Source organism: Labeo rohita, unplaced genomic scaffold (assembly GCF_022985175.1).
Source record: "Labeo rohita strain BAU-BD-2019 unplaced genomic scaffold, IGBB_LRoh.1.0 scaffold_221, whole genome shotgun sequence".
Classification (NCBI taxonomy): Eukaryota; Metazoa; Chordata; class Actinopteri; order Cypriniformes; family Cyprinidae; genus Labeo; species Labeo rohita.
This window is the reverse complement of record NW_026128451.1, coordinates 44,877-58,098: the sequence shown is the minus strand read 5'-3', so window position 1 is coordinate 58,098 and position 13,222 is coordinate 44,877. Positions and strand designations below refer to the sequence as shown.

The following is a 13,222-nucleotide window of genomic DNA, read 5'->3' as shown; positions in this document are numbered from 1 at the left end:
TGGAGACTGCGCCTGTGTGAAATTTTCTACTGTCAAGTGATGCATCCACAACTTTAGATGGTGGTCTTTTTAACCATTTTCCATCTCTACTCAAAGCATTAATATATTGTTTTAAACAAAAGACTGTGACAAAAGCACTAGTCACATGTTAATGGGCTTAATGAAAATTGGTCTAACAAAGTAAATGCGTTTTTGAGTGGAAGGACGAACATGGTGTTTTTGTGCATGCATCTTTAAATCCAAATAATATATATATATATATATATATATATATATATATATATATATAAATATAATGTCTGTCGTGTCGCATGGTTTTAAGCTGCTCTTCAAAATGCTCCACCCATCTATTATTTTTCTTGCCCTTCGTCATCTGGTATTATTCTATCATCTCTACCCTTTATTGGTCTCTTTGTCTGGTCTGGTTGCTGATGGGATTGGGATGACAATCTGTATGGTGAGGATAATGAAGGCCTTTTATTTGTTGCTAAGATGCTTAAACAAGTTGTGTTTTAAAAGTGGCCACTTAACTGAGACTGGCCTGCTTTCGGTTATTGAAGATCTGAGACTGGCAAGAGCAGCTTCTGAATCTTCAGTACTCATCTTGCTGCTTTAGACACTCCAGTGGTTAAAGTCTTACCACTCTGGTAGGTCCTTGGAGGGGAGAGGTGTCTAAGTCATAAGAACTAGCTATTGGGGTTCCTCAGGGCTCAGTGCTTGGACCAGTTTTCTTCTCAATCTACATGTCATCACTAGGATCCATCATTCAGATACACGTTTTTTCTTACCACTGATGACACAACTCTACCTCTCATTCCAGCTAGATGATCCAACAGTACCTGCTCACATCTCAGCCTGCTGGCTGGTGGAAAGTTCACCTTCAACTCAATCTTGCAAAGAAAAAAATGAAAGTGAAAGTGACATGTGGCCTAGTATGGTGTCCTATTTAGAATGTGTGCTCTGCATCTATCCTATACAAGTGCACACACACAGTAATGTAATAAATTTCGCTTTCGCCAACCTAGGGATGCCAATTAAGGCAGTGAATTTAGCTTTTGCCAACCTAGGGAGGTGAAATACGGTAGTGATGGGTACTCATGTCACAGCTGACGTTATGATTCTTGGATCACGTGTCAATTAATGTGTGGTTATGAGTACATCACATAAGAAAGATTGGTGGGATCTCTAACTTGTAGAACCTCTTCTGTATTATCAACACAAGGAAGACACAAGTTGTAATAAAATAAATTTTATTAACAAGATAGACAAGAGTAATCAACAACTACTAAATGAATACCATGAATGAAGAAGGAATAAAGTGCATAAGATGCATAAAAAGCAAGTGATTATGTTGGGAGTTGCTATGTCAGAGCTACGTTATCTGGAAAGATAAACTGTTGCTACTCTGAAACAAATAAGGTGAATAACCTTACTATGCATCAAACAAATATGTGTAATTTGTTATCAACTGCAATCAGCTATATAATACCTAATGTAAATTAGAAAATCATATACTGATAATATACAACAATGCCAAGGTCTCTGGAAGAGGTTTGGAAGTGATATTTACGTTCGCTGTGGTTGAGTGAGCAGTCCGGTGGCGGCGACTTCTTCCACTGGTTGCACTGGTGGCAGTACAGTGGGGAAAGGAGCAGGAATCCGTTTCGACAGCCTTGAAGATGAAGCGCTGTAGGATGCTGATCTCCTGGAGCACCAAGGGTCCTAAGATCTGGAACACGCAGATGTGGCCCTGGGGTAGGTGCTGCGGTCCTTAGCTTGGAACACGCAAGCAAAAGTACCTGAAGTGAAGGTTTGCTCGCCTGAGCTTAACCTTGTTGCAAATGTCTGTGTGTCTTCTGCCTCTCTGGGCTAGAGACTCAGAACTTGGTCAATCCGCTTTGTCTCTCTAGGATGGAGACTCAGGATGCTGCATCAATTGTTGTCTCGCTGGACGAAGACTCTGAACGTAGATTATCTCTTTCCTCACAGGCTAGAGGCTCAGAACATGGTCGTATCTGTTGCTGCCTCAAAAGCTGGAGACTTGGACTTGGTATCTGTTGTTGTCTCACCTTTGCAGGCCGGAGACTCAGAACGGGGGTTGATCTGTTGCAGTCTCTTCCCTTAACGGAAGGCAGACTCAGAACTGGTGTGTTTCCTTGACCAGCCGCAGACTCAGAACAAAGGTTGTTCTGTTAGTGTCCTTTTTTTTTTTTACAAGACTCAGACTCAGAACATTGGTGTTTCTGTTAACGTCCCCTGGATGTGCCGGAGACTCAGAACAGAGGTGTTACTGCTATTGTCTCACCCTGACGGGCAGCAGACTCAGAACGTTGTTGTTCTGTTACAGTCCTTTCCTTCGCGGGTCTCAGACTCAGAACGGCGGTTTGTTCTGTTATCGTCTCATCGGATGGGAGACTCAGAACAAGGAGTGTCTTTTGGAAGGGTACCTTTATCCCTTTCCGATGAGGAGGAGATTGCAATTTGGCGCTTCTCCATTTCCATGCTGTGATTGGCTGGTTCCATCAGAGTGGGGGGGACACGTGGTGGCCCACCCTTCTGTCCTCCTGTGGAATTTATTTGCATAGTCCAAACACATGGCTAGAAAGTGTCACTAAAGTTTTACCAGTGCATTTATCACTTTCCAAACCATAACCAGAATGCATTTGGCAATGTTACGAACACATTAAGTCCAAACATGATGGGAAAAGATTGAACTGTCATGCATGCATTCATTTGTCCATTAACAGCTGAGTTTGTGTAAGATGTTGCACTACACGTTGCTGTCATAAGGAATACTTATTTCTCTGAATAAGTATAAAATGTGTGTGGTAGTGTGTATCAGTTTTAAGGTTTGAAAACATAGTTATGAATGGATTTGGATGGATCTCCATGGTCTCTTTCTTAGTTTCACCCACTGCTGCTGCATCTGGAGGTCCTAAGGAATTTTTATGGTCGGTCACAGGCCAAACCCTTAGGAACAGTCTCAAGGTGGGTGAAGGGCACAAACTGCATTTTGACCAATAGGAAGTTCTGTCCTTCCTGGGCTTTGCACCAAAGGTGGTCTTCTGTGCTCTAAGAGATGTCTGGCTGTTGTCCTGGCATCTTTATCTGATGGCATTGGACAGTTTGTTTATGTTAGTTCACCAAGATCCAATCAAAATGTAGCAAACCTATGTCCAGTATTGTGGTCAGGGAGGGCTCCTGCCATAAACTGGGCCCTGGAATGTGCTGTCCACTACAAGTTTTCAAAAGCAAATAAATATAATTCAAGGAAAATTGATGTTAGTTATGACTGTGCTCTACGTTTAATCTCTCTACATTTATTTCTTCCTCTTCTGAAATGCTGTCATAGATGATGTTACATTAAATATATGCATATTGAGTAATATTTAAAAGATACTAAATGAGAAAGAAACCACTGGTAACTTGCGAAAAACTACCCAAAAGGCATTGGTCCTATAGCAAAACATTTTTTTTTTTTTAAATACCTAGATTAATGATTTTGAGTGTTCCCTGGGTACCAGCTACTCTCTGTAAAGTTTTATTATGTGTTACACATGCACATAAGATCATGCATTTATTTAAAGGTCTATCATTTAAACAGAAGAATCTTCTGTTTGTTCTTCAGGTGTTTCTGGTGATTCAGATGGAGTGAAGTCAGTGTCAGTGAACGAGGGAGATTCAATCACTCTAAACTCTGGTCTTACTGAAATGCAGACTGATGATGAAATAATCTGGATGTTTGGACCAAACAACTTGCTCATAACAAGACTCAGTAGAGCGTCTGGTAAGATCTTTATATATGATGCTTTTGATGGAAGATTCAGAGACAGACTGAAGATGGATCATCAGACTGGTTCTCTGACCATCATAAACACCACAATCACAGACTCTGGACTTTATCAAACAATAATCAGTGGAATTAGTGAGACCATATACAGATTCCATGTTACTGTCTATGGTGAGTCACAGTTACAGTTTATGCTGCCAGTGCCATACTTATAATTTACTTTAGGTGTATTTACACAAATAATTATTTAATTAAAATGTATAAAACAATTTAAGATCATATGCACAGTTATTTATGTACTTTTTCTTATGTTTTTAAATAGTCTTTTTATTTTGTCATTTTGTATGTGTCACGAATCTGGTCGGTGTCCCGCAGTCCGCTCACCACCAGATGTCACTCTCACCCTATCACACACTGACTGTTGCATTACACCCCAGACTACATTATCCATCAGCCACTGCTCCCATCACCTGCGCCCAATCAAGAGACAGTATAAAAGCCCCGGTCTTCCTGTTACAGGTTGCCGAGTATTGAATTGTTCTAGCATTCTTACAAAGCATTTCTCCGTGTTAACCTGTGTCTAGTTTCCTTGTTTTGCCTTGTTTCGTTCAGTCTGTCCCGTTGTCTACCTATTGTTACTCTAGCCTGTCTGACTATTCTCCTGCTTCGCCTCTTGGATAACGTACGCCGCTCATCGACCCTCGCCTGCTTATGGACTATTCTTCGTCTCGCTGTCTAAACACCTGTTTGCCATTGTTTGACCCTGCCTGTCTTTCGACCATGTCTTCGCCTCGTTGTATTAATAAAAGTCTGCAAATGGATCCGCCCGCCTCCCGTCTCTCCGTTACAGAATACTCGGCCAACAAGGATCCAGCAACTCGGAATACAGCAGCTCAGATCATGCGTCTTAAACAAGGTGAGTGGTCCATTGAGGAGTACATTTTGGACTTTGTTATATTGGCTAATCAGACTTCTGTGGACGATCTGTGCCTGATGATATTCTTCCATGGAGGGCTTTCTGAACCCTACCGCTCCTCAATGCCACTTTATCAACCCCATTGGACACAAGATGGCGGCGACGGCGGAGCCCGTTCACAAGATGGCGGCGAGAATGGAGCTTCGTCACGTCACAGCTGCTATACCAGAACCGCACAAAGTCACAGCTGCTTTTCCTGAGTCAAGTCAAGTTGCAACTGTGTTTCCAGAGTCAAGTCAAGTTTCCAAGTCAAGTCAAGTTGCAGCTGTGTTTCCTGAGTCAAGTCGAGTTTCTAAGTCAAGTCAAGTTGCAGCTGTGTTTCCTGAGTCAAGTCGAGTTTCTAAGTCAAGTCAAGTTGCAGCTGTGTTTCCTGTGTCAAGTCAAGTCGCAGCTGTGTTTCCTGTGTCAAGTCAAGTCGCAGCTGTGTTTCCTGTGTCAAGTCAAGTCAGAGCGGTCGCCCCTGTCTCAAGTCAAGTTACTGAGCCAAGCACTGACAAGATGGCTGCCACGCCTCCCGCCACTGCACAAGATGGCTGCCACGTCAGAGCCACTGCACAAGATGGCTGCCACGCCAGAGCCACTGCACAAGAGGGCTGCCATGCCAGAGCCACTGCACAAGATGGCTGCCACGTCAGAGCCACTGCACAAGAGGGCTGCCACGCCAGAGCCACTGCACAAGATGGCCGCCATTCCAGAACTCCCGGCCAGCACTCGGACGCCGCCTGTGGTCATGATGGCCCGCGTGCTGGATTCACCCCTAATGGCTGTATGGGCAGCTAAAATTATTATTATTTGGTCATTTTTATATGACTCTCTCCTCTCTGACAGTGTAAACTTGTTAAATCTATTGAACTAATCTTTTGAGCTGGTCTTTTGTTGTAAATCAGACTGACACTCTAATGACTGTCTCTTTTTAGCTGCTGCTACAACAACAGCTTTATCACTGATTTGCTAAGTTTGATCATTGTTTCTGAATGATGTTCAGGTCCAATGCATTATCGATTCTCATGATGAACTTGCAGGAAATTTCTTTTAACTAATTGTCATTTATCAGGATTGTTTTTCTCCTTTGACTCTTTGTGTTTGTCTGACAGGAATCTAAGATGATGGCGGGGAAATAAACGTGTTTCAGCTCAGAACAATGATCAAACAAAGATCTGTGATTCTGTTTCCTTAAAAATGATGTTCTGTCCATAACAACTGCATCTGCATTCACAAAAGCGTCTGCTAAATGAATAAATGTAAATGTAAATGTAAATGAAAACATTATGAATAATTTTGGAGTGTGAATGGACACTGCAGTATTTTCCCATTTCTTTGTACAGAATCTTTACAGAAATGTGGTTTGATCTGTCAATGGATAAATAGTTTCTGCTGAATGTTTGTGGCTGCTGTGTGTTAGTTGGTAGGTGAAGCTTTTCTTCATATTGCGATGAACTGAACGTGCACATTGATATGATGATATAGCCTATGCAGAATGACCACAAAAGTCAAGATATAAGGATAAATTCTGTATGATACTTGTGATATGACTGAGTTACGCAATATCACAAGAGCAGGAGTGCTGTTTTACTGAACATCAGCATGATTGCAAATGTGATATTGATTTTATGCAACAGTTCAACAAACAAGATGTAACATAATACTTTAGAGTTAATAAGTACTGTGACGAGTCGGCTGCCTCCCCCCTAATTATCAGCTTCACCCCGTTGGTAATCGCCGCCCTTCACCAGGCTCCCACGGGAGTGGGCGTGTGGGAGGAGGAGGGGCGCTGAAACATCCAGGTCTGGCGGCGTGTGATGAGGCACACCTGATGTGAATGAAGCCTCATCACCGCCGCTGTTAAAATGCAGAGCGCGCCTCTCCTCAGGAGACCGGTCTCTTCCCCGTGCATGCACGCTGGTGTCCTCCTGGGTCCAGGAAGGGTGCGTAAAGGGACGAGCGCCGCCGATAGGATGGACGAGCTGCCGGACCCGCGGTCCGGACGTGAGCTGCATGGAAATGGCTGCGGGCCAGGATGCCGGGCCTTCTCACCCGCCTGAGGAAGTGCCGCCGCTAAGGAATGGATGAAGCCGCTAAAGGAAGCCGCTACCCGTCATATTGCCGCGGACCCCGTCGGGGAGCAAGTGCGGCCACCGGACTCCGCCCCTTACCTGGACCCTTCCCTTCTGAACACTGCCCCTCCTTCACGGATTCCCTTCACTTCGAGGACACCAGATCCCCCATTTATTTTGGACACTTTTTCCCCTTTTTGGACACTTTCTGTTTATATTGTTTAATAAAAACCTCTCCGAGGCCTGATGTCACGCCCACTGTGTCTGTCGCTTTGCTCCCACCCGTGACAGTACATACACTGAATATATATAATTTATTTAGAATCTGTAGGGAATTTTAATGAAACAGGACAGTAATATATAGACGTCATAAAACGTCTTGGTTACATATGGTAACCCTCATTCCCTGATGGAGGGAACGGAGACGTTGTGTCGAGTGTACAACACTAGGGGTCACTCTTGGGAGCCCAAACACCTCTGACAACTTTGAGAAAAGGCCAATGAAATTGGATGTGCAGAATTTGCATAGCTGGCCACGCCCCAGGCATCCGGGTATAAACAGGCCAGTGTGGCATCTGCTCACTTTTTCTGTTCTGAGTCGTCGAGAGTGTCTCAACCCACTCAGAGGCAATCCAGAGTTATGGCATGAGGGACACAACATCTCACAGAGGGAGTGCTACATAGAGAGGATTCTGAGGTGGGCTCCACACAAGGAGAGACTACCGAAACTCAGAACCTAGAGACAGAGCCTGTCTCAGGGGAAACACTGCATCTCAAGGGAATATAGGTGAAAAATGCACACATGGGGCAGCATGAGGAGCCACTACATGTGGAGTACCAACCCAATACAAGAGTTCACGTGTAGCAACCTACCCTGTATTAGGTTGTAATAGCAAGTTCCTCTGCCGAACTTGGCTACATGAAATGTGCTAGAATGATGGATGATGGAAGGAGTAGTTCAGGGTTCACCTGGGATAGCTTGCAAGGTCACCACCTGCTCCATAGAGTGGCGGGTACCTCGGCACGTATTCAGGCCGGGTTCTCAGAACAATGTGAGAGTCTACCAGCCCAAATTCCAGGCACGAAACGTTGATGGAGAGGGCTTGAAGATTTCCTGCCCTTTAACAGAGGTGAGCGCAGTCAGGGAAGCTGTCTCCATAGAGAGGGCACAGAAACCAGCTGACTGAAGGGGCTCAACTGATCTTACTGTAGGCCACAGACAGATCAAGAGGGGATGTGGTGCAGCCTATGAGGGTTCAACCTCCGGGCACCTCTAAGGAATCTGATAAATCGTGCTCCACCGATCTGCCTGATGAATGGGAGCTTGTGAAGGGCCCAATTCAGAAAACCTCAGATCTAAGATTGGTGTGAGTCCACCACCCTTCCTGGTTACAATGAAGTAGGAGCTGACAAACCCCTTCTTCATTTCGGCTGAGGGAATAGGCTCTATTGCACCCTTTCCCAGGAGGGTTGCGATTTCCGCTTGAAGGACCACAGCATTCTCGCCCTGAGCTGATTTTGTAAGAGAATGCCATAGAACTTGGCAGACGGCTCACAACCTGAGTCGCGTAGCCGAGTTGGGTAGTCCTGAGGAGCCAACAGGAGGGATTGGGCCCTAATTATCTCGGGACTCTGCTAGCAGTCTCCGAGGAACTACACCTGATGTACCTGGAGTGGGGATGTCGTGGCTGAATAGAGCAAAGGGCGCCGTGCTTGGAGATGAAAGCCCCAAGAAACACGGGGTGCCTTTGCCAACATGCAGAGAAACCAGGTGAGTGCCCAACACAGACTCAGCATCTGGCCGTCTCATGGAGGGCCACAGTGCTGTAAGATAACCGAGAGGAGGGATGCTCTTACTGACCACGCAGTGACTGTCTGCTGGATGACAGACGGTCGGAGTAGGGCCTGGTCCACTTCTCATCCCCGGGTCAAGAGTGGATCTGGGTAGGTCATTTAGCCCGCCTCCTCTGTTTTGCTCGTCTGAGGAGAACTAGAAACCTAACAAGGGTTCTAGGCAACCTACTGACGAACTGACATTGCCACTTTCCTGCAAGAACTTTGGCAGTCGGGCGGGTCTGGCTGGAGGCCCGGCTGTTGCGGGGTCTCAGCAGTTCTGCAGGGGGCTGTCCATGGCGACGAGCAGGGGGGGTTTGTCGGGGTACATCGCCCTTCCCAAAGCCTGCGCCGCAACTTTCATAGCTCAGAGAGCGTAATCGGTTGTTATACGCAGTTCCTGAAGCTCTAGGTTGAAGCCATCCTCGTACAGATTTCATAAAACCTTGGCCTGAACACCCAAGGTGTCCAGAAGCCGTGTAAGCCTTTGCCCGGAAAGAACTTACAGGCCCTGGACAGGAGTCCTGGGGGGATCCTGTCAAGCGGCGGCTTTTTGTGGGGAGTACACCGGGGGCATGAACTGTGACACAATAAGGTTCTGAAAGAACCTTACGTCCATTTCTTGCACTATGACATTTCTTTACTATGTTGGAGATGTTAGCATGTCTCTAACAAGACTGGTCACAAACATGAACCCTGCACAATCTAATGTGTAGTGTCCTATTAACTCACTGTCATGCATTGTGTGCAACACATTTCTTAGGGTTAAGATGCTTTTTGAATTACTTTTTTCTTAACTAGGATCTTTAATTTTAAGAGGACACACTCACATTTCTAAGAATTTTCTTAGAATTTTGTCTCAAGGAGTAAGTCTTTGCATTAAGAATTTTCATGAATACAGGCCCTGGTCTCCAGTCTGATTTTATGTTTGTTCCCCCTCTCTGTAAGAACCTAGATCTGGTCCAGCAGTGAAAGTGTCGCGTTGGAGTACGTATGTACAAAGAAGTTAACGCTGAGTTACATTTTAGACACAGCATAATCCCTTTTCACACATTCAGTCTCTTCAGTCTGGTGAATTGTTGTTAAGAGATCACGTGTGAACAGGACCTTTTCAAAAGTGCTAGTAAATTGGTTATGGCAATTTACCCATATGAAATATTACCATTAAGTTAGCGGTATGATACTGTGTGAACAAAGACATCAAGATTACTGGTATGTGTACATATACAGTCCAAACGCACTGACCAGCTTTCATAAAATCAGTTCTCATGGAGATGACACAAATACTCCACACTTTTACAGTAAGCCCTGCTGCTTTTTTAATAGTATTTCTATATATATATTTTTCATTCATCAGTGTGGCGACTCTTCGGTTTGATACTATTATACATGTCTTGTGTTTATAAGAGCAAAAATGCATTCTGTGTGATCATATAGTTCATGTTTTGTTTATTTACAGATTCTGGTAATTTTATAGTCATTTACTGTGATTACTGTGAGAAAGGAATTGTTGCTTCTTGCTTTGATACACAACAAATGTAGTTCCAAATGGGATGATTATTTTACACAGTTAATCAAACAAGAACTTAACACTGAGTTACATTTTTGACCCAATATCGTCTGTTTCACAATAAATGAGCTTCATTGATCAGTCTGTGTTAATACATCTAAATGCCTCCTCAGATGCTGCTTCTGCCACTTCTGAGGTGCAAAGATGGATTTTGTCAATACAAGAACTAACCAGGTATTGAGATATTATATGTTGTAAATATTGCACAACCTAGATAGAATTCACAACACTAAAGAACACACCAGACCAGTAGATATGGACATCTAATCCAATTTTTCACTCTTGTGCTGTTAGTTTTCATACAGGGCCGGAATTCATTTGAAAATGTAAGATCAGCAAAAGCTGTTGGTTCTCATGATGTTAAAGGAGATGGACATGTGAGCGGAAACTGTTACTTGGGTCACAACCAGATAAATATCACAGCCAGATAAATGTGAGTGTTTTTACACATTTTAAGCATCTCTATCATAGGCTTTTGGTGAACCGATGAGGAAAATGTTTCTCAAATTAGTTTTGTTCTGTTTGTGGCATATGGTTGGTGAGTTTTAAAAGAGTATTTATGGCGTTTGTTTTTGTGCTGCTGCTGAATGTTTTTCACATCACATTTAAGTTAATTGAAAAGTATTTTAGTGAAGCTTCATCAAACCAGCATCAAGTGATTTAAATGCTAAAACTCTGTTCTTCAGGTGTGTTTGGTGAAGAAGTGAAGTCAGTGAGAGAAAGACGTTCAGTCACTCTAAATTCTGGTCTTACTGAAATAATGGATGGTGATCTGATTCAGTGGAGGTTTTTTAACACTTTAATTGCTGAAATAAAAAAACTGGGTGAGACAATCACTGTATTTTATGATGTTCTTGATGGGAGATTCGGAAACAGACTGAAGCTGGACAATCAAACTGGATCTCTGACCATCACAAACACCATAGCTGCACTCTCTGGACAGTATGAACTACAGATCAACAGTGTGAGAAAGAGATTCAGTCTCACTGTTCACTGTGAGTTAATTTTAGATTCAACTGTTCTTTTTGATTTTTCATGTTTATTCTGTTGTTTTATGATATTACTTACTTTTTACATTAGTAAACCATCCTAAAAACTTTTAGATGAACTCTGTTTCTGTTTGTCCTTCAGCTGGGCTTAGTTTTAGAGGTGCAAATTTGGTAGTGTCAGCGATGGTGGGAGAATCAGTCACTCTAAACGCAAACTTTATTAACATGGCTGATGATGATCTGTTTCAGTGGACATTTTTAAATGAAAACACTTTAATAGCTGAAATCAATAAAGAGGCCAACAGCATGACTGTATATGATGATGTTCTTGATGGGAGATTCAGAGACAGACTGAAGCTGGACAATCAAACTGGATCTCTGACCATCACAAACACCACAACTGAACATGCTGGACGTTATAAACTACAGATCTACTATATAAGGATTGATTACATTCTCACTGTCTATGGTGAGTTAAATATCGGCTTCACCTGTTTGTGTAACAATACTGAAATCCATAATACATTTTGATTCTTTCATGTCCATTCTGTTGTTTTATGATATTATTTATTTTGTTTTTCCTTATTACAGCATTAAAATCAATTTGAAGAAGTTTACAATCATTTAATAGATGTTGTTTAATTCTTAAAATCACCCAACAGTTCATTATAGAATCCAGATTTATATTCTGCTCATTTAATCAGTCTTGGTTTCCCTAAATGTTTCTTCCTTGTCTGCTTGAATATCTCTATTCATCCTCATTTATCTTTATTCTCTCATGTTTTCAGCTCGTCTGCCTGTTCCTGTAATCAGCAGTAACTCTTCACAATGTTCATCATCATCATCATCACAGCAGAATTGTTCATTGGTGTGTTCAGTGGTGAATGTGAGTCATGTGACTCTCTCCTGGTACAAAGGAAATAGTTTATTGTCCAGCATCAGTGTGTCTGATCTCAGCATCAGTCTCTCTCTACTTCTGGAGGTGGAATATCAGGATAAAAACACCTACAGCTGTGTGGTTAACAATCCCATCAGCAACCAGACTCAACATCTGGACATCAGCAAACTCTGTCACACATGTTCAGGTACGGCAGCACTGATATTAGTTGAAGTCGGCACTGATATTAGCATTTATTGACTGAGCTGATCTCAGTTTGATGTTTTTGTTCCTCAGACTCTGTCCACTGTTGTGGTTCTACTGAAGCTGTGATCCGATTGGTCCTCTCTGCCCTGGTGGGTGTGGCTACTGTCATTCTTCTGGTTTATGTCATCAGATCCAGAAGAGCTGAACAAGATCAAGCACATATTCACACATCAGAAGCCTAAATGATGTAATTTCTCATGCAACTATTTTACATTTATCATTTAATAATCTTATTTTTACAGGCTCTATATTCATCTGCTGGTTTTGATGTGGCCCATTTGTAAATGCTCACATTAGATTCAGTACAGCAAGCTTTCCTTCTTCATTTTTTTTTTTTTTTTTTTGTAATATATATGCAATGTAGTCTTTCATGTTTGATTAAGTGATTTAATGGCTTTTAAAAATGTATCTGTCTTTCAGTGTTATTCAGTTCAGTTTGAAAGCTCTGTTTGTATGTCTTTTAGATAAAAGATCCTGCTTTTCTGTCTATTTGCCATCTGTATTTGCCTTTATCAATAAAGTTTTCTCACTCTGAAGTTCGAGTCTCTCCATGTTTTGTTACATTTATTAGTCGAGTGCCTCCTGATGGAATACAAACCTTCAGCAATGCATAAGAAGTTGTTATTGTTTATTGTATTGTACATAATTTATTGTTTACAAAATCTAAACAAAAATTGAAATAAATCATTAATTCATTCTGCATCAAACAATCAGTGTAAAAACATCTAAATAGTGCTTCAGATGCAGCTTCTGTGACAATTCTGCAGTGCAAAGATGGATTTAATTAATACTGATTTCATTAGATTGAAAACAACCCTAGAGTGTTTTGTAATTTGAAATTATATATATTTTCAATTGTTAGAATT

The 13,222-nt window shown here is 42.4% G+C and overlaps 1 protein-coding gene across 2 annotated transcripts; it reads left to right on the top strand.

Moving 5' to 3' along the window:
* The first annotated feature begins 9,251 nt into the window (after positions 1 to 9,251).
* LOC127159492 (CD48 antigen) lies at positions 9,252 to 12,805 on the top strand. Of its 2 annotated transcripts, XM_051102303.1 has the most exons (7): positions 9,252 to 10,397; positions 10,518 to 10,656; positions 10,910 to 11,218; positions 11,355 to 11,681; positions 12,001 to 12,080; positions 12,195 to 12,297; positions 12,387 to 12,805. In XM_051102303.1, exons 3-7 carry the CDS (start codon positions 10,984 to 10,986, stop codon positions 12,536 to 12,538), a joined length of 897 nt encoding a protein of 298 aa, XP_050958260.1. In that variant the 5' UTR covers positions 9,252 to 10,397; positions 10,518 to 10,656; positions 10,910 to 10,983; the 3' UTR covers positions 12,539 to 12,805. The 2 variants fall into 2 exon arrangements, with proteins under 2 accessions (XP_050958260.1, XP_050958259.1); XM_051102302.1 differs by having other exon boundaries at positions 12,001 to 12,297.
* The last annotated feature ends 417 nt before the right edge of the window (positions 12,806 to 13,222 follow it).

Coding starts and splice junctions, on each gene's coding strand:
- LOC127159492 (XM_051102302.1), top strand. CDS start 10,984: ATGGATGGTGATCTGATTCAGTGGAGGTTTTTTAACACTTTAATTGCT. Junction 11,219..11,354: donor ATTCAGTCTCACTGTTCACT/GTGAGTTAATTT, acceptor TTTGTCCTTCAG/CTGGGCTTAGTTTTAGAGGT. Junction 12,298..12,386: donor ACTCTGTCACACATGTTCAG/GTACGGCAGCAC, acceptor TTTGTTCCTCAG/ACTCTGTCCACTGTTGTGGT.